This window comes from Trichosurus vulpecula, chromosome 9 (genome assembly GCF_011100635.1).
Source record: "Trichosurus vulpecula isolate mTriVul1 chromosome 9, mTriVul1.pri, whole genome shotgun sequence".
Taxonomy (NCBI): Eukaryota; Metazoa; Chordata; class Mammalia; order Diprotodontia; family Phalangeridae; genus Trichosurus; species Trichosurus vulpecula.
Genome location: NC_050581.1, coordinates 112357794 through 112380208, shown reverse-complemented (window position 1 = coordinate 112380208; position 22415 = coordinate 112357794). Strand labels below are relative to the sequence as shown.

Sequence of the window (22415 nt, the reverse complement as noted above, 5' to 3'; positions counted from 1 at the left end):
CAACTCCTAGAGGACATCTTCACCTGCATGTTCCCACCAACACCTCGAACTCAACTTCTCAAAATCAAGATGAACACCTTTTCTTCCTAAACCTTTTTCTTCTGACTTCATTATTTCTGCCAGGAGTACCACCAATTCATGCTCTTTTCCATGTTTGAAACTTTCAAACCTTTGACTTTTTTCACTCCCTTTAGAGGCAGCTTGATGGCACCATAGTGCACAGGATGCTGGACCTAGAGTCTTGGAAGACTTCAATTCAAATTTGGATTCAGACACTCACTAACAGTGTGACCCTGGGCACCTCACTCTGCCTTAGTTCCCTCATATATAAAATAGCATCTACCTCCTAGGGCTGCTGGGAGGATCCAATGGATATTTGTGAAAGATTTTGTGAACCTTAAAGTGCTAGCCATGACCATCATTGTTGTTGTTATTAATCAGTTATCAATTCTGCTTCTGTAACATCTCTCAGAGACAACCCTCTCTCTCTCCTACTACCACCACCTTTACACAGGACCTCATCACTTGCCTGGACTACCACCAAACTCCACCCTCTCCACTTCCAAACTGGCCTTTGGAGCATGGCCAGAATGTTTTTATTTATATTTGATTAAATTAGTCTCTTGCTCAAAACTCTTCAGTCACTCTCTACTGCTGCTATCCAGTAAAGATTGACCCATTTTGTCTAGTATTCTAGGCCCTTCATAAGCCGGCACAACCTTACCTTTCTAGATTTATCTTCTATTACTTCACTATATGTTTTAGCTAAAGTGGACCACCCTTTGTCTCTTGTGCACGCTATTTTGCTAAGCACGGAATGTCCTCCCTCTCCATTTAGCCTGAATTCCTAACTGTCCTTTAAAGCCCAATTTAAATGTAACCTTCAGGTTACATTCATCACTTTTCTCCTGGGATACAGTGCTTCATTTCAAAGCATTTTAGTGTATCTGCCATTTCATTTTGTGTATTATAGTGATATGTGCTAGTGTCATCTAGATTGGTGAGTTCTATGAAGTTGGACTTGATTTTATCTAAAGTTTTATCCCACCAGTACCAAATATAGTGCTTTACACACAGTGAATACTTAACAAATTTTCACTGAATGAATTGCTTGAAGTAAGAGAATCCTATAAAAGGCTTTTCTTATGAAAACTATAAGGACTTTTGTCGAAACAGGTGCAATTGTGCAGGAATAAAATATGCTTCAAAATAATTACTGATTCACAATTAAGCCCTTAAGAGTCAAATAAAAGAAAATTCAGATCGTGTAATCTGCTAATGAGACTGCTTAGACATTGCAGAAATGATACTGCCCCTCTTGCAGACAGCTGCTTTTGGTCAAAGATTCTCTATGAATGAAGCTATGCTAAGAGTTGCAATGGACAGCTAAAAGATTCTCTTATTCCCAATAATAATGTGGTTATATGTACTGTGGAGAAATGGTAGAAACAAAGAACTTTGAAAGAATTAGGAATTCTAATGCTGTAATGATAAACCACAGTTCCAGAAGACTAAGGATGAAACATGTTACCCACCTCCTGAAGAGGACTCAGAATGATGAAACATATTTTTTGGACATGGCCAATGCAGAAACTTGTTTTGCTTTACAACAAACATTGGTTTTCTTTTATTCTTTTTTTGGGGTGGCGGGGCACGAAGGGAGGGAGAAAAGGTGGATTTTTGCTGATTGAAAAAAAATACAATTTTTAAAAAATCCTCTTTGTAAAAACCATGCCAGTTCTCTCTTCCCCTCCCATTTATTTGGAAAACGTAGAAATAAGCTACCCAAGAAAGAATCTGAAAAATAATTATCAAGTGATATAAGAGTAAAGTAATTTCACCCCCTAATTATTAACAATCACAGCTGGCCTGTTTTCAGGTCCTGGAGTCAAGAATTCAAGTGTCTTTGGCTGGCTACATAATCCCCTACATCGATGGCAACAAGCCTTGTTGCTAGAAGAGTGCTTGCCTTGGCCAATCTGGCTTGTTCTCACAAAGTCAGTGCAGAAAAGTCAGTTGGCCAAGGTCAGTCTTGCTCTCCACACCCTGAAGCCGAGGAAACACTTCCTATCCATTCCCAATGTCAGTCAGTCAAGTAGCATTTATTAAAGCTCCTCCTATGCGAAGTACTGTGCTTAAGTGATGAGGATACAAGAAAAGGCAAAAGTACTATTAAAAATTGAAGTTACCTTCCTGCTATAAAAAGGACCATAAATCCTGTTAATAATCAAACTTAAAAAAAAAAATGACAGGGTTCCCTGGGTACTAGAAGAGCCAAAGATAGCTCTTTAGAGAGGTAGGAACAAGAAGCAGGGGTAGAGGGAGACGTTTTCCACCTGTGTTCTAGTTTGCTTCTATTTTCAAAGAAAAAAAACAATGGTAACACTCAAGGAACTTACCTAACTACAGTTTCTCTCTCTTAAAATAAAGGCTACATTGAGGATATATACGCATAACACCAAATGCAGCCATTCATGGGTTCCAGCCTGTCCTGATCCTGCGATATAACCAATGCAGACATCAAACCTGTAAGTGGCCTGACCTTTTCTAGACTACCAATCAGGCATGAAGGCTTGCTTCCTGATCCATGTCCCACACCTAGCTTCATTCCCTTACTTCATTTCTATAATGGATCTATGGTTTCATTGGTAGAGGGAACTACAAGTGAGGAAACTCTTTAACAATGAACATCAGTCTCTACTCTGCAAGTTACAGTCTTAGAGAGTCACCTGGAGCACTGAGAAGTTATGTGTCCAAAGCCACAAAGTCCTGGAGGCAGGACTTGAACATTATTTTTTATCAAGGCTAGCTCTCCATCTACTAAACCATGCTCCTACTCTCATTCCTTTATGCTTGAGAGTAAATGAGCTGCTAAGGTGTGCTTTACAAACACGGTAATCTAAGAAAACTTTTTATACATTTTAATCCACCAATCAAAAGTAACAGATATGAATGCACATCTGAATGTTACTTTCTTTGATTATATCTTGCTTATACTACTAGTTCTAATTGTTTCTGTCAACATAGTTCTTCCCCTAAACAATCAATTAAATCATTCCCGGAAGTGTGGAGGGGACAAGGATGACCAAACTGCATCACTGCTTGTAGGATGCTGTCATCTATGAACACCTTTCAGAGAAGCTGAAAACTTCCATTAAAAGAGGCATTGCCCTCTAGAGGCCATAGCTGTCACATGCTGTGTGAGAAAGTATGATAGTTTCACAAATGCCACTTTACGAAATTGATTCAGTAGATAGCAAAACATTTCAATGGAAGAACTTACTTAGGAAAAGATAAGGATTTTAAATGGGGATATTATTTTTATGTTACTAAGAGCAAAGATTGGTTCTATTTTTTCTGTAAGGGAAAAAGTCCCTTTTATGAATCTTAACAATTTTGAGGTCATCTTGATATCTGAAATGCTCATGGGTCTCATCATCTTTTAAATGGAAGAACAAAGGTATCTTCACAAACATACTCAATCTGTCTTCCTGGCATAAAACTAATTTGATGAAGCACATAAGCTTAAATGAAATGAATAATCCTGATAAAAATCAAATTGTTTTTCCATCCTCTTCCATTCTCAGGGGGAAAAAAATTAGATGTCTCCTTTAAGATGGGGAAAGAAAGATAATATTAAGGCGCAAAACACTGGACATAATAAGTAAGTGGCAAACAGGAGACATGTAAATTGTAAGAAATTGAAAGTTATGCTTAAAATTAGATTCGAATGAGTGAAAAACTGCTAATACAGTCTCAGGTTTATTACTTATTTCATTAAAATGTTACTTTCATCACTCCATGGAAATAGAGATGAATGCCAACCAAGGACTCTTTCTTGCTTTGTGAGGGTATAAAGAGGAGGAGTGTAGCTGAAAAGGACTTTTAGAATTTCAAATGCTTGGTACAATTCATTATTTCATTTCTAAATGATTCACATGTACAGCCTTTGGCTGAGTCCCCAGTAGAACAGAAATAATGGAATCAGTCCTAAGCAAGAAGTCTAGACTCCTGAGTGACCTGCTTCCTTCACAGAGTACTTTCCTGAGGATAACCATAACAGTTGATTTTTTTTCCCTTTAAGACAGAGCTCTTAGTGTTTTCTTTTTAAAGGTTAGCACTGGAAAATGATATAACAGTTTTGGTTATATGAAATAAACAGACAAAAGCAACTTAGATAACAAAAAATTCTCACTTGATAACTATGGAATATGTGTTAAATTGAACTCAGGCCCCATTTCTTCTTGGAGTCTGTGTACCTTAGATTAACTAGGTGGACTCATTTTTCAAATGAAAAAAAGGTTACAGAGTGACTTATGACAAGAAACAACTGAGATCATACTACCATATATCATTATAGTACAGATTAGAGGTGGAAGGGACAAAGATAATTTAGGTCAGCTGCTTCACTTTACAGATGTGCAACTGAGGCCACAAGACATTAAGTGATTTGCCCAAGTCACACCTTAGTAAAGTTCAAGAGGCAGGAACAAGTTAAGTAAGGTCTTTCTCATTCAAAGTTCAATACCACAGAATACATCATATTGCCACTCATCTGCCTTGTCCAAACTCCTGATTTTCCATAAGAAGAAAGTGAGCTCCCAAGAGGTTAGGTGGCTTGTTCAAAGGTCAATTTTAAGCAGTGGAAAATGGATCTGACCCAAAGTCCCCTGAATCCAAATCCTGTGTTCTAATATACCACTCTCCTCTCAGACATATTAATCCTATGCCCTAACAATGGCATACCCTTCTTTTCCCTGTGGCTCCCAACATGTGACACAAGATAAGCACACTGGATGTGTTCAATAAATACCTGTGGAACTGAACACATAAAGCATGTGCAAATGGGGCCACTAGGTGGCGCAGTGAGTAGAGCACCAGCCCTGGAGTCAGCAGGATCTGAGTTCAAATGCAACCTCAGACACTTGACACACTTACGAGCTGTGTGACCATGGGCAAATCACTTAACCCCAATTGCCCTGCCTCCTACCCTCAAAAAAAAAAAAAGAATGTGCAATTTATCAGAGTGACCACAACTGCTCAGGTTAATAAATGGGATGAAAACGTATTGGTGTAAGAGTCTAACTAAATTAATGCAAATAAGCTGGGCTGATAGCTTAAGAACTGCAATGGCATAGTACTTAAAAAAAACGTATGAATTGGCATTCAATGACAAAAGTAACCTAGAGATGAGAAGAATCAAAGTCTCAAAACGAAGTATACATACATAGATCAGAGTGTGGGTCAATTAGGACTGGTAGTATCCCTATGACAATGTTGCTAAGGGAAAGCACAGCTGACTACCATTACAGTCAAAAGTTCAGGGGTTTGCCCAAACACCCTGGCTTCCCTTAATAGGTTCATTAATTATTAGATCCATAAATGTTTATCTAAATCCCACTTAAACCTATTACATTTTTAGCAAATGGTACTTCTTGAACTAATATCATTAGGATCTTGTTTCTATTGTGTCTTAATTCTCAAGAGTGAGAAATGTAAATGGGCATTCAAAAACCAACATAACTTTTCCCTTTGGTATTGCAAAAAAAGTGATCTCTCCTTACACAATCTATTGTATAACAGAACTAAGAAGTGTGAATAATTGGAATAATCTAACTTACTACCACAGATACCATAGGGAAAGGGAGTTTTTTTTTAAAGCTTACCTGCACATTGTATTTCAGTTATTTCACTTTAACATAATTCATTCAAGGACGATCATTATTCAGACATTAACCCAAAGAGCAGGGAACATTTTTCCAGGGCTCTTCCTCAAGGACCTTTTCTGGTGTGATATATACAAGAACTGAAGGAAAGCCATTAACTATTTTGAGAAGATGTAATACAGAAAATAGGATTCTTTAGCTTGAAGTAACAGTTTTGCTGGCCTCCAAGTAAGATACCATTCATGATCACTGCTTCAGGTACCTCAACACCAAAAAAAAGCCCTGAGACCTCACACAAAGCCAAACACTTGTTCTATGTGTGGGATATCTTCTGAGGGTCTCTTGAGTTATAACTACTAAACTAATTCAATAAGTGAGTTTGATCTAGTCTGCAGGAACTCAGACCTCTAGGGTGAACTCCTTATAACTCTAAACCATAGATCACCAATGTCTGTCTGAAACATAGGAGATATCTGATGTTTATTGATTGAATGACTGATTTAAGTCAGAGTATCTGCACTGACAACACCCTGAATAATGATTAACAATAATAATAATGGTGATAATTAGAGGACCCTAGAAGGTAGTTATTGTTGTTTAATCATTTCAGTTGTGTCCGACTCTGCATAACCTCATTTGAGGTTTTCTTGGCAAAGATTGGAGTGGTTTGCCATTTCCTTCTCCAGATTATTTTATAAATGGAGGAAAATGAGGAAAACAGGGTTAAGTGACTTGCCCAGGGTTACACAGCTCCTAAGTGTCTGTAGCTGGATTTGAATTCAGGTCTTTCTGATTCTCGGTCAGCCACGCCACATGCCCCTAACAAACTGGTATTCTTCCAGTCCAAATTCACTCTTTCACTCCTCTAATCCTAGTGATTCACAGTCTTCAGAAGGCAAAAACAGCTTTCTCTTGCAACTTTGAAATCAGCAAATCCCATAACTTTCCAGTTCTTTTCCCTCACTAGAAGACAAACAAAAATGTACAATTTTCCACCCTGCCTTTTCTCTTTACAATTTATCTGACATATCCTTAGTTACAAGTTTCAATGCTGTTTGAGCCTTCTCTCAAGCTTCCTCACTAGGCTAAGAGGGAAGAGTTGGCATATTCTTTATACTTACTTCTGGTTCCAGATATGTCCCTCTACCATTATCACTCAGAAACTTATTTTTCTCTAAGATTTCTCTATTTATTCTCCTTACTCAGGAGTTTACTACCTGGCTCGCTGGCCGTTTCTCTCCAACACTCTGGTCTCTAAGTGCAGCAATATCAACCTAATAATGTCAGCTAAAGACACAGGTTCATACCTTTGATTGCACCAACTGGGTCTACTACAAACTCACCTCAACTGGGTCCCTACTATCACAAAACTTTAATTCTTCATATATTGATTATGTCATTCCTTTCAGAAACTATTCTAAAACCTAGTTTTCTATCTCCAAGCCCCCCAATGTTGCCTTCCACCTCCTGGCACCTAGTAGACAGCCTTATCTCCTACTTTACTGAGGAAATTAAGGTTACCAATTATGAACTCTCTCAGATACTCTACACTACCACCTCAAAACTTCTTCACATCTTCACCCATTATCTCTTATTTGACTACTGTCTCTGAAAAAGGAGTGGGCCTTCTTTTCTACAAGTTCCTCTACTGATGGCCTTAATGTCACCCTATCTCTTTCTATCTCCTCTATGGGATTTTTTCATCAACAACTTCCTCTCACTTCTTATCTTTCCTTGCTACCTGAAAAGGTGTTCAAGGCTGCCCTAATTCTTTAAAATAAACAGCACCCCCCCCCCATCACATGAGAACCAAGCTACTCCCTTTATCTCTCCTCCCTTTCACAGCAATCTCCCAGAAACCACCCACCTTTGCTGCCTCCATTTCCTTACTGATCATTTGTTTTCTCTGCCCTTCGTATTCTGGTTTCCAATCCCACCACTCTATTAAACTGCTCTTTTCAAATTTAACAAAACTTATAATACTAAATTTGATGACCCTTTTCAAACTTTATTCTACTTAATCCCTCTGCAGTTTTTTATACTGTTGACCAACCCCTCCTTCTGGATACTCTCATCTCCCTTTGCTTTCCTGACACTGGTCTTTCCTGATTCTCCCATTGTTCAAATAACCACTCCACCTTTTGTCTCATTTACTGGATGATCATCATTCATCTCCTCTTCTATCTCAAAGCTCTGTCTTAGGCCCTTTCTCTTCTCGCTTCCTTAGTAACCTCATTAACTCCCAGGAGTTCAAGTATCATTTCTTCTCAGATCATTTCTTTTCAAAAACACCTATTAATATATGCATAGATAAATCCCTAATCCTTTTCCTGAATTTCTGTGTCAAATCAACTGCCTATTGTAGCTTTCCACTTAGACATCCGATAGTCATTTCACACTCAACACATTCAAAACACAAACCATTGTGCACCCTCCTAAACCAACCCCTCCTTCAACTTCGTGATTTCTACTAAGGGCAGCACCATTTTCCATTCTCTGAGGTTCATAAACTCTGAGTCATATCTGACTCTTTTCTAGTCCAGAGATGGAGAACCAAAAGCAGATAGAAGTTGCAGAGCGATAAATTTAGATTTAATATAAATCAGTTAATAAGCACTTATCAAACACCTACTGTGCACTGGTCACTGTTTTAAAAAAAACAAAACCCTTCCAATACTGGAGCTATCTAAAAGTAGAATGGGAAGCCACAGGAGGTAGTGGGTTCCCTTCATGGGGGGGGGGGGAGTGCAGGCATCATCAGAGGCTAGGGGATTTGTTGGGGATATGTTCTAATAAGATTATGCATTGGATAAGACAGACACTGAGGTTTCTTCCAACTCTGAAATTCTGGGATTTTCTCACTTAACTCCCATACCCACTATGTTGCTCAGTCTTGTCTAGCCTAACTTCATAATATAAGTCAGTTCTGCTATAACATGTTTTGAAAATGCAAATTTGTTCTGACACTATTGATATATTAAGAGGACATTTTGAGTGTAATACAAATTTCAGTTTTGCTTCTGCTTGATTTCTTCCTCCAGAAACAGCCTCAATGCAGAAAACTGTACCACTTTATAATAATTCACAAACTCCAATGCTTCCAGTGCCCACTTTCACAACCAAACTTCTGATCTTTGTCTAGGTAAAGTGCCCTACTTATATCTTCTGGTACAGTACAAACTGTAGTCAAAGAAGGACTGGTCTAAACCACTCCCATGGCCTCCAGCGCTGAGTTGCAGCTTCCCTCACCTCTTGCCAATCTAGCCCTATGGGAACGGGGACAAAGGCTGAGTGAGCAGCAGCCTGAGGCCACAGATGGAGCCACTATTTATTGTATTTATATGTTTCTTAACCACTTAACATGAATAAAATTGTATTTTCATTTTTATTAGGTTATTGTCTTTTCTGCAATGTGTCACTGACAAAGTTTTTATTGCTCAATTTTGCATAGTGTGGTACTTTTGAGGGAACATATGTATCTTGTTATAGCAGAACTGACTCTCTCACAATGACTCCCTTCTTTCCATCTACACAATCACCACCTCAGTTCAAGCTCTCATTCCCTTCTCAGATTACTGAACAGCTTCCTAATTCAATTCCCAAAGTCCAGTCATTCCCTTTTTAAATTCATCCACACAACTACCAAAATTATATTCTGAAAACAGAGGTCTAACCCTGATCATTATTGTTCAGTTTTTTCAGGTGTGTCCAACTCTTCATGACCCCATTTGGGGATTTCCTGGCAAAGATACTGGAGTAGTTTGCCATTTCCTTCTCCAGCTCATGTTACAGACGAAAAAGTGATGCAAACAAGGTTAAGAGACTTGCCCAGGGTCACACAATTGGTGTCTCAGACCAGAGTCTTCCTGATTCTCAGCTCAGTAGGCCACCTAGCTGCCCCCACGCATATGGAGAAGGTAGACTTAAATCCTCCAAAACCTGATCATGCCACTTTCCTAATCAAACATCTTCTTCTCTACAGGATATAATATGAACTCCTCAGCCTGGAATTGAAAACATCAAATCCTCTACCATTTGGATTCTGCCATCTTTTCTGGGCTTTTACTCTTCTTAATATATTTGAGGCTTCACCTCTCATCTCTACACCTTTACACTGGCAATACCTCCTTGGTTCTTCTTAAAATCACCAGCTTCCTTCAAGGTTCAGCACAGATGCACCTCCTACACGTTGACTTTCTTCCTGAGTTCCCCACTTGTTAAAAGCTTTCTGTCATCTCAAATTATCTCACATTTACTTAATCACATGCACATTGTATTCCGAACAGAATCTAAGTTCCTTCAAGGTAGGGTTAGCTTTGTTTTTTGTCTTTATATCCCTAGTATCTGGTATAGTGCTTCAACAAATGTTTGTTGATTTACATCACAGTAGGCACTTGTACAGATCATAGCTTAGATGCTTTCATCTCCTTAAATTCTTGTCTATGGTGTAATGTTCACTAAACCCTAAAAATGCCAGATAAATGATGCTTTACTCTAATCCACAGTTTTGTGTTTCAGACTGGCAGCCTCATCTCAATTCATCCAAGAGCACTAAGGTAAGATTTTATTATTTTCAAAACTGAGAGACAGAGTATTAAATATAATATTTCTTACCAAAGTAATAAATTACATCTAAATCAGATTTTAATAATCAAAGGGTATTCTTTAAACTTCTATTTTACCCTCTGGTTCTAGAATATCAGGGCAGTTCTCCTTGATAATTTCTTGAAAGATGGTATCTAGCTTTTTTGGATCATGGATTTCAGGTAGTCCAATAATTTTTAAATTATCTCTCTTGGATCTGTTCTCCAGGTCAGTGGTTTTTCCAATGAGATATTTCACATTGTCTTCCATTTTTTCATTCTTTTGGTTGTTTTATAATTTCTTGATGTCTCATAAAGTCACTAGCTTCCACTTGCTCCATTCTAATTTTCTTTTGGTTAGTTTTTTTGTTTTTGTTTTGAAGGGGGGAAAGTAGGGCAACTGGGGTTAAGTGACCTGCCCAAGGTCACACAGCAAGTAAGTATGTCAAGTGTCTGAGGCCAGACTCAGGTGTTCGTGATTCCAGAGCTGGTGCTCTGCTCACTGTGCCATCTAGCTGCCCCTCCATTCTAATTTTTAAGACAGTATTTTCTTAAGTAGTCTTTTGGGCCTCCTTTTCCATTTGGCTAATTCTGCCTTTTAAGGCATTCTTCTCCTCATTGGCTTTTTGGAGCTCTTTTGCCATTTGGGTTAGTCTATTTTTGAAGGTGTTATTTTCTTGGGTCTCCTTTAGCAATTTGTTGACTCGTTTTTCATGATTTTCTTGCATCACTTTCATTTCTCTTCCCAATTTTTCCTCTACTTCTCTTAACTTGATTTTCCAAATCCTTTTTGAGCTCTTCCATGGTCTGAGACCAATTCATATTTTTCTTGGAGGCTTTTGATGTAGGGTCTTTGACTTTGTTGACTTCTTCTGGCTGTATGTTTTCATCTTCTTTGTCACCAAAGAAAGATTCTATAGTCTGAGTCCTTTTACACTGCCTGCTCGTTTTCCCAGCCAATTACTTGACTTTTGAGCTCTTTGTCAGGGTATGACTGCTTCCAAGGTGGAGAGTGCTTTGTCCCAAGCTTCAGGGGTTTCGAACTGCTGTTTTTGGAGCTACATCTATTCTGAGGTGGACTCCTCTCCTGGCTTATGCTCCTCTGGTCTGTGTAACTACCAAGAGGCCTCTCTCTCCACAGCCACAGCAACCTCTGCCACACCAGCGCTCCTCCTCCCCCAAAGACAGCCAACCAGGACTGTGACTTGGATCCAAGCAGGGCAAAGCAAAAGAATGTTGCCTAAGTGCCGGCAATGAGATCCCTGCACTCCCGCTTTGATCCTCCACCTGATTCCCCCCCACTATCCAAGGGCCTGCAGCAGCCAGAAGCAGCTGCTGCTGCAGCCACCTCCACCACCCCAGGGGCTGGGGCCAGACTGCACACTTCTCTCACCCAAGTCCAACAGTTTTCCCACCAAACTACTAAGTTGTCTTTGGCGTTTATGGGTTGAGAAGTCTGGAAACTGCCAAAGCTCAATGATTCAGAGACCTGAGGCCTGCTTCGCTTTTTCTACTCTGGCCTGGTCTCTTCCCACATGCCAAGCTGGGCTGTGCTCTGCTCCCAGCACAGTGTGATAGACCCTCCCCAGAGACCATCCAGGCTGTCTTGGGGTGGAGACTTATTTCACTCTGTCATTTCGTGGGTTCTGTAGCTCTAGAATTTGTTTAGAGTCATTTTTATAGGTGTTTGGAGGGATTTGGGGGAGACTCAAGCAAGTCCCTGTTTTGAAGCCACCATCTTGGCTCTGCCTCCCAAAGGGCATTCTAATAATGCTACTGCACATACTACTTTTAATTAGAAGCACTCTAGGATCATAGATTTAGAACTGGCTGGACCAGGCAGTTTGGCGTCAAATTCAAACAGAAATGGGGCCATAAGGATCCCTGTGGGTTCTATACTTGAAACATTTTCCAATTTAATTGGATTCAGGCTACACTCAGAAATATTGTGGGTCACATGTCTGAAACTTCTGGATGAACCCCTAGATTTATAGATTAAAAAAAAATGAGTACTGGAGAGGTGAAGTGATTTGTCATACATTAAGTGGAAGAGCCAGAATTTGAACTCAGGTCTTACTACTTCCAAACCCATCACACTTAAAAATTATATCATGAATGACTCAGAGTGCAGATTGAAATATATTTTTTGGACATAGCTAAAGCAAGAAGAATTTGTTTTGCTTGAATAGGCATATCTGTTACTAAGAATTTTGTTTCTCTTTTTTTCAATGGGGGAATAGATGAAAGGAAACAGATCTTATTTTTTAAAATAAATTATAAAAAATTTAAATGAAGTTACATTATGATAACCTTCAAAAGAGTAAAGCAATCACTGCCATTCTCCATAAGAAACAAGAACAAAACAATTGGTAGAAAGCTAGTTTTGTTTACCCAGCCAAGTCAGGAAGTAGCACCAGAAGAAGTTGAGAACAGGGCTCTTTTCATATGAACTCAATTCTAAACATTTAAATGGGAAGAGAAGGAGAGAAAGGACTAAAGCCAAAAAGGCTCAGGTAGGATCTTTTCTTACCAGCCCCTCTGCTAATGCATACATATCAACTTTGCTACAAAGTTATGCTGGTGAAAAAACAATGTTCTAATCAGGCATAATGATGTGCTCTATCACACATCACCAAGGCAGAAAAACATTTTCATCACATTTACTTACAGAGTATCACAATCAAGAAAGACTAAGAAGTTTCAAGTTGAGTAAAATACACCACCTTGTGCTGAGTGAAAATATTTTAGCCTTCATGCTATAACTACCATGTCATTCTTGGCCTCCAAAAACTGACACTTTATCCTCTTCACAAAGCATAAATTCTGGTCAATTATTTAGGAGATGGACGGCTAACCTGAATAAATCACCTTTGTGTCAAAGCAAATTTCTAATAATTTCCAGTGAATAAAAGAAACATCAGCTGGCAGACTCATGTTGACAGTTCCTAAGTAACAACTACAGGGAATTAAGAGTGTGCAGACTAATATTCATTGAGAGATGTTTACAAAATTCCTCCCTTGCCCTAGTTTCTTAACTTCTGCTTTGCTGACCTCCAAAGCATGGAAATGTTTGTCTTTTAATTTTTTTTCGTTTCTTCTGAGGATTGTTTTTGATACTATTTTTTCTCTTTCTAGCTACTACTATCACTTGCCTTCATTTTGCATTTGAATCCTAAAGCAATCTCAAATATAAAAAGAAATACATCTCTTTTCAGAGTAATTAAATGTTCAACATCTCCACCTAGCTATCATTTGCAAAATCCTATGCTGTTTTTGTGAGTGAAAAAGAAAGCCAAAAGAGGGACTGTTTTTCCTCCAAAGTTTGTTCTGTAAACATTTGTTTGTAGGTGCCTGCCTCTACATTTAAGGGAACAATTATGTCTGTCCTTTTTCTGAGGAAGGGTGGCAAAAGGCAGGACCATCTCTTTGTCCATCTTTTCTACAGAAAACAAAGAAATGGGCAACCACTCAGGAAATACTGTGTCCTATGTTACTGACTACTATAGTCACCGAGTATCCCTAAGCTGTATCAAGATTTTACTGTAAACGCTTTACTGCCAAGTATTTCAGGCCTTGAATTAAAAAATGAATAAACCACCATCACTACTTACTACCACATTTGACTAAAACTTAACAAAAGCATGAAGAATTTATTTAAAGAACCATTAAAAGATATTAGTGAACTTCATATGCCAAACCTAAATTTAAGATAAGAAAACTTATGAAGTATTAAATCTCAACAAACAACACAAATAATAGACGACTCCTTTCCACAAAATAGTATTTGTTATTAAAGATGTGAGATTTTGAACTTGTCCAAATACTTCCCACATAACTTGTTTCATGGAGCGTGTACTTTGTGAAGGCTTAATGGGAAATTTAAGCCATTAAGAAAAGAACGTCTGTCTTGTTCAAGATTGCAAAGTGGAGTAGGGAGGTCAGTTTGCGTAGACCCAAGGATGCCCAACTTCTCAGAGAATATAATACATCAAGTAGACTGGATCAAAAGGAAGATGTTATGATGGATATTCTATATGTAATTTATAGGTATGTGCATGAAAATAAGTGTAGACAATTTGAAAAGAAATATTTCAAGAGGTCACTATACCTATTTCAATTTTATCAAATCCAACAAGAAGCATCACCATTCCCTTTTTATAGATAAGGAGACCGAGTATCAGTGAGGTTAGTAGTCTATCCAAAGTCTTAACTATGAGGGGAAGTTTTCAACATTCCTCAGAATATTTTACCTGTAATTTTGATTCCAAAATTCAACATTCTTAACATTATCCTATAATGCCTCTCATTATTACTACTAATTTCCTATAGGATAATGGGCAAGTGTCATTTTTAGTCTCTGGGTGACTTAAGCTGATATTTTGAATAGAACCATTGCAAAAGCACCCAAGCCAAAAATTTTAGCTATTTGACTATTGAGGACTATATAGATGGTTGTCTGAGTATGTTTTAATTCTACAGTGATGTTTAATACACCCTTACCTGGTTGAGGGGGATGAGGAGGGGGCATCTGATGGTGCATCATGGGATAAGGAGGGGGCTGCTGATGAGGCAACATTCCTGGATGCCCTGGTGCTCCAATTGGGTTCATACCAGGTCCTCCAGAATGCTGGTGGGACTGCTGAGCATTCTGCCCATGCTGCTGTTGCTCCATTTGCTGGCGAGCCCTTAATTCAGCATATTTTAGCTGTTCCATGTGGAAGTTCTGGCGTTCAGTGAGTAACTGCTGTCTCTGCTGTTCTAACTATAATGATAAAAGGATAGGGAGGAAAAATCATAATGTTTTAAAAAGCAAAAAAATAATGTTTCAATGTAAATTTCTCAAAGCACTATATTGCTAATAATTGTGTTAAATTTCCTCCAAGGTTCCCAACATCCTGTAAAAGGAAGCCAGTGTTAAACAAAATGGCTTGTGCCCCTGCTCCAATTCACTTTCCCTGGCACTCAAAATCCTGCCTTCCTCTTCCAATTGTTTAGCTGTGTGTATACAGTAGCACTCAAGCGGAAACTGAATACAACAGACACTTTTCTATAAGCAAGACCTCACTGAGACCTAATGCTGACACAGCTGCAAATGCAGCTGAAGTTCACACAAGGTTTCTCCCCAAATCTACATTTGCACAGAGTGGGAGGAGGGGTGGGAGAGAAAAAAAGAGACAAGCAGCCAAACTCCAAATGCACTGCCAAGATTTAGAAAAATCCGCTCAAACTTGTAGCCTTTAACCTCTTGTCCTCAAAATTTCCAACAAATGATCAGGCCCTCCTTTGAAATGTTTGATGTTTCAAAAAAAGAGGAACCCCCTCATAAATACGGAAGCAAGAGAAAAAAAATCCTGGCAATTCTGTTCCTACCCAAACCTGTGATATATATATATATATATATATTTTTGCAGTATGCCCTTTGGTAGCAATACTCTACATATGAAAATCAGGAACTGTTCTCACTGCCATCTTATTTTCCTGTATGGGTTCACGTGGCTGTGTTTCTCTTGTCCTTGGCCAACTTCACCTGTTACTGTTTATGATCTATTTATATCACAGCAAAAACTGCAACTAGTGTAAATGGAACATGTCTGAAAACAGATTTAATGAGTGGTAAAGACTACTGATTCCTGTACCTAAGGATTGTCTCATTTGACCCAGTAGTAAGAGTGGGAGGTATTATTGCCAAACCTATGTGGAGTACAGACGTAAATGTCCTTTGAGCAAGGTTTAAAACAATCTCCTCTGGCACAACATACCTTCTTCATCCCCTTTTCCCGCCTCAGTCTTTCTTCCTCTTTAGTTTAAACTGTCCAGAGGTTCAAAGGGTCTATACACTGCAGCCTCACCTAAAACCTCCAACCACATGGCACTCTCACTCACTATCTACTGTACAAAAGCACTGCTTTAGCCACACTATCTCCTAAACATGTCATGTTATTGATGTCTTTATACTTTCTCTCTCCTATAAATTCTGTAGTAGTAGCATTTATTTTCCATACTAATACTTTTTATTGTTAGATTCTTAAAAAGTGTCCATGTCACATATCTCCAAACAAATCAGAAGAGTATAAGACTGTTTTTGCAGCCTTCATTGAGTATTTCAAAGACCTGCGATTTTGCAAATATTTGGACTTCTTCCTTTGAAGATTTTACCCCATTTACAACTTAGTGAATGATTACCAAGAGTTGCTGTGGCAAAAGTAAAGAGAAGAAAAGACAGGAGGAAGATGAAGAGAGGCAAGGAGGAAAAAAGCCTCATAGTTCTTTATCAGGAACATTTTGTCAGAAAACAGAAATGGCAGGGACTGGATTATGGCAAGTACTATATAATACTATTAAAAAAATCAAACACATATTTGAGCAGATGAGAAAAGATTTGTTTCTTGATGTGGGAGTGATCTGATTCAGTGGTTTATCAATGTTTTCCCTTGCCTCTCAGAAATCTTTATATTCCTTGTTTCATAAGCTACAAAATTCCATTGCATTCATATATCACAACTTGTTTAACAACCCCAAGCTGATGAGTGTCTAGTCTGCTTCAAATTCTCTGGTACCAAAAAAGGTCTTAAGAATACACACACACTTGTGTCATAAAAAGAATTTGGTAGGACTCCTTCTTCACCTATTTTCCCAAAGAGTCTACAAAGTATTGGAATTAGTTGTTCTTTAAATGTTTGATAGAATTCACATGTAAAACCATCTGGCCCTGGAGATTTTTTCCTAGGGAGTTCATTGATGGCATGCTCAATTTCTTTTTCTGAGATGGGGTTATTAAGAAATTTCACTTCCTTTTCTGTTAGCCTGGGCAGTTTATGTTTTTGTAGATATTCATCCATATCTCTAAGGTTGTCAAATTTATGGGCATACAGTTGGGCAAAATAATTCCTAATTATTGTTTTGATTTCCTCTTCATTAGAGGTGACCTCACCCTTTTCATTTTTGATACTGGTAATTTGATTTTCTTCTTTCTTTTTTTTAATCAAATTGGCCAAAGGTTTATCAATTTTATTGGTTTTTTCATAAAACCAGCTCTTTGTTTTATTTATTAATTCAATAGTTTTCTTGGTTTCAATTTTATTCATCTCTCCTTTGATTTTCAGTATTTCTAATTTGGTATTTAATTGGGGGTTTTCAATTTGCTCTAGCTTTTTCAGCTGTATGCCCAGATCTTTGATCTCCTTTTTCCCTATTTTATTCATGTAGGTATTTAGGGATATAAAACTTCCCCTAAGAACTGCTTTTGCTGCATCCCATAAGTTTTGGTATGTTGTTTCATTATTGTCATTCTCTTGAATGAAGTTATTAATTGTTTCTCTGATTTGTTCTTTGGCCCACTCATTCTTTAGAATTAAATTATTTACTTTCCAATTAGTTTTTAGCTTATACGGACTTCATAACAACCTGGAAAAACCTACACGACATAATGCTGAGTGAGCAGAGCAGAGCCAGGAGAACACTGCACACAACCACAGATATATGGATTCCGTGAGAACCAACCCTGACATACTTCGCTCTTCTCAGCAACGAAAGGTGTAAGGACAACTCCAGGGGACTCATGATGGAGAATGCTATCTTCATCCAGAGAAAGAACTGTGAAGTTTGAATACAGATTGAGGCGCACTACACGCTCGCCTTTTTTCTTCTCTTTTGTTTTTGGTTTTGGGTTTTTGGGTTTTTTTTTGCTTCTGTCTCTTCTTTCTCATGATTCATTCCATTGGTCATAATTCTTCTCCACGACTTGACTAGTGTATAAATTAATTCAATGTGAAGTTATACATGGTAGTTATATGAGATTCCATGCCGTCTTGGGGAGGGAGGGGGGATGGAGGGGAGAAAATATGGAACTCAAAATTATGTAGAACATATGTGGTAAACTAAAAATAAATTTAAATAAAAAAAATAAAAAATAAAAAGACATTGTAAACAAACAAACAAAAAAGAATACACACACACATGACACACACGATCTTTAAAATTTCTTAAAATTCTGAACCTTAATATAAAAAACCCCAGCACATCCATATATGCAAAACGTGAAAAAAAGGGCTATATAAGAAACCATGCATTTCCATTTCATATTATTTTCCTTTTTTAAAAAAGTATAAAATAACTTCCCAAGTCACCTATAAAAATGTTTGGCTCTGCTTCCCCCTGAACTTCCTTCTCTTCTATGAATTTAGAGAATTATTTTAATGGCTTCCCCCTCTGCCCCCCGTCTCTTTGATATCATTCTCCAACCCCCTACCTACCACCACAAAAACCTTTATAATAAATAAGCATAGCCAAGTCAAATGAATCCACCTAATGGCCACATCCAAACATATGTCTCTTGGGGTACTTTAAAGGGGTGGGTAACATGCTTCATCATAGGTGCTCAGGAGACAGAACTGATTATTGCACTGACCTGAGTTCCCAAATTTTTCAATTGTTTTTCTTTATAATGCTGTTGATCCTGTGTAAATTGCACTTTTGTTTCTGTATCAGTTCATACTAGCTCAGGATTGTCTTTAATCACTTCCTTCTTCCTATGTTACAGCACAATGATATTCTAGTACATTTAGACATCACAATTTGTTTAGCCATCCTCCAATGATAAGCACCCCATTAGATTCTAGTTCTTTGCTTTTCTCCACCCTCCCACCTTAATCTCTCCCTTTAGGATCAGGAAGTTTGTTTTGCTTGTGACTATTCTCTACTCAAAACTGTCCTCTCCCTCAATGACACCCCACCACCCCAAACTCTCCCTGAGAAGAAGGTATATTCTAGGCCTCAGGGATGGTAACAACTGACATGATTAAATTCAGAGGGGTTCATCAGCAGATGGATTGCAGGCTGATGAATTTTTGGCCTAGTAGTTCTCTAAGACTATGTCCTGAGTTGGAGAATCACAGAATTTGAGAGTCAGAAGGGATGTCAACAGCAATCTGCACTGTAATACACCAGAGAAACAGCCATCCAATATCTGTTTGAAAACGTCCAAAGAGGAGGAATTTACCAGCTCTCAGAGAGAGCTAGTAGACTTTCCATAAGCTCTAATTAGGAAGAAGTGTTTCCTGACACCAAGGCTCAACTGGCCTCTCTGCAAATTCTGCCCACTGCTACTGGTTTTGCCCCCTTGGGCCAAGTGAAACAACATATCCTCCACTGACAGCCCTTCAAAGACTTGAATCCAGTTATCAAGTTCCTCCTTAGTCTTTCTAGCCTATCTAAGCGTAGACTAACTATCCCTAACATGGCAATCAACCATCACATCAAGCACTTGAGGCCCCTGACCAGGGGTGGGGACCCTGTAGCCTTGAGGTCCCATACAGCCCTCTAAATCCTCAGTGCAACCCTCTAACTGAATCGAAACTGCACAGCACAAATCTTTTTATTAAGGGGATTTGTTCTACGAAGTACAAGAAACCAAAATTTAACAGGCTAGCTTTCAAAATAGTTTATTCCCCACATTTGGATGTGTTCTAGATGATAAGCTGTCAGGTATTTTACATAAGAGATTTATTTTGCACTGGTTGAGAGAAGAGGTTCTTTAAAAAACTTTTTTCCTCAATTACACACAAAAATAATTTTTAACAATCTTTTAAAAATTTTTTGAGCTCCAAATTCTCTCCCTGCCTCCCTACCCTAACCCCTTCTTGAGAAGGCAAGTACTTTGACATAGATATACATATGCAGTCATGCAAAACATTTCCATGTTAGCAACGTTGCAAAAGAAAACCGATCCCAAAAATCTAAAAGAATAATAAAGTAAAATAAATATACTTAGATCTGCATTGAGTACATCAGTTCTTTCTCTGGAGGAGGAGATTTTTTTAGTTGCATGCCCAATTTACTGATCTGTTCTTTCTCTACTTTATTGATATAAATGTTCACAGACGTATCAGAGACTCTGGTTCTGCTCCCTTCACTCTGCATCATTTCATAAAAGTCTTTCCAGGTTTTCCAAAAGGATCCTGCACAACATTTTTTATAACACAATAATATTCCAACACAATTGTATACCATGACTTGTTCAGCCATTCCCAAATTGGTCAGCCTCTCAATGTCCAATTCTTTGCTACCACAAAAAAAATGGCTATAAATATTTTTGTACAAATAGGTCTTTTTCCTTTCTCTGTGATCTCTTTGGGGTACAGTAGTGGTATTTGCTGGGTCAAAGGGTATGTAAAGTTTGATAGCCTTTGGGCATTGTTCCAAACTGCTCTCCAGAATGGCTGGATCAGTTCACAAGTCCACTAACTATGCATTAGTGTACTTGTTTTTCCACATTCTCTCTAACATGTCATTTTCCTTTCCCACCATAATAAGCAATCTGATAGGTGTGAGGAGATACTTAAGAGTTGTTTAAATTTGCATTTCTCCAATCAATAATGATTTAGAGCATTTTTTCATATGACTATAAACAATTCTGATTTCTTCTACTGTTAAGTATTTGTTTAAAGTTCTTTGACTATTTCTCAATTGAGTAATGACATACTCTTCTAAATTTGACTCAACTCTTGAATTTTTTCTAGAAATGAGGCCTTTATCAGAGAAACTTGCTGCAAACATTTTTACCTAGTTTTATATTTCTGGTAATATTCATCCATTTCACTTTGTCAGATTTATTGACATATAATTGGGCAAAATAGCTCCTAACAACTACTTTAATTTCCTCTTATTTGATGATGAATTCACCCTTTTCATTTTCTATATTGGTATTTTGGTTTTTCTTCTTTTTATTCAAATTTACCAATGGTTTATTATTATTTTTTCCCATAAAACTAGCTGCTAATTTTATTGATTAGTTTAATGGTTTTCTTATTTTCAATTTTATTATTAATCTCTCCTTAAAATTTCAGGATTTCCAATTTGGTGTTTAATTGGGGATTGTTTTTTTCTATTTTTTTCTTTTCTTAGTTGCACACCCAATTCATTGATTTGTTCTTTCTCTATTTTATTGATGTAAGTGTTCAGACACATAAAATTTTCCCTAAGTACTACTTTGGCTGAATTCCATACATTTTGCTATGTTGTCTCATTATTGTCATTCTTTTTATTGAAATTATTATTTCTATGATATGCTTTTTCACCCACTCATTTTTTAGGATTATTTAATTTCCAGCTAATTTTTAATTTATGCTTCTGTGGTCCTTTATTCAATATAAATTTTTCTTGCATTATGGTCTGAGAAGGGTGCACTTAATATCTGTTATTTTTCTGCATTTGGTTGTATGCCCTAATAACTGATCAATTTTTATGAAGGTGCCGTGTACAGTTGAGAAAAAGGTGTATGCCTTTCTATTCCCATTCAATTTTCTCCAGAGGTCTATCATCTCCAACTTTTCTAAAATTCTATTCATCTCCTTAACTTCTTTCTTGTTTACAGTTAGATTTATCTAGTTCTAAAAGGGGAAAGTTGAGGTCTCCCACTAGCATAATTTTACTGTGTATTTCTCCCTAGAACTCATTCAACTTTTTTCCTTTAAGAATTTAGATGCATATGTGGTGCACCTGTATCATTTGGTGCATGTATGTTTAGTATTGATATTTCTTCATTGTCTATGGTACCTTTTAGCATAATGTATTTCCCTGCTTATCTCTTTTAATTAGAACTATTTTTTTTTGCTTTTGATTTGTCTAATTGTTACCCCTGCTGTTTTGTAAACCTCAGCTGAAGAATAAGAGATTCTGTTCCAACCTCTTATTTTAACTCTGTATGTCTCTATTTCAAGTGTGCTTCTTGTAAACAACATATGTTGGAATCTGGTTTTAATCCATTCTGCTATCTGCTTCTGTTTTATGGGTGAGGTCATTCCATTCATATTCACAATTATGATTACTGTGTATTTCTATCCATTCTATTTTTTCCCTGTTTATCCCTTTCTCTCCTTTTAACCTTTGGCTTCAAAGTCTGTTTTGCTTCTGACCATGAATTCAATTTACCATTCCTTCCATCAGCAGCCTCCCTTCTTTTATTCCCTTCACCTCCTATTTCACTGTAGGGTAAGATAAGTTTCTCTAGCCAACTGAGCGTGTACGTCATTCTTTCCATGAGGTTCAAATGTTGCCTGCCATCTCCCATCTTCCACTCCACTATAATAGCTCTTCCTTTCAAGACACTTTCATGTGAGATAGCTTACTCCCTTCTACCTCTCCCGTCTCCCAGTGCATCCCTCCTTCT

At 37.7% G+C, this 22415-nt stretch overlaps 1 protein-coding gene across 1 annotated transcript in view; it reads right to left on the bottom strand.

Annotated features, from left to right (window-relative positions):
* SMARCC1 (SWI/SNF related, matrix associated, actin dependent regulator of chromatin subfamily c member 1) overlaps nt 1–22415 on the bottom strand; it is a 206842-nt gene that overhangs the window by 6120 nt on the left and 178307 nt on the right. The window contains exon 26 of the mRNA XM_036737909.1: nt 14750–15011. Within this exon, the coding sequence (XP_036593804.1) occupies nt 14750–15011 (262 nt within the window). The remainder of the gene's footprint in view (nt 1–14749; nt 15012–22415) is intronic.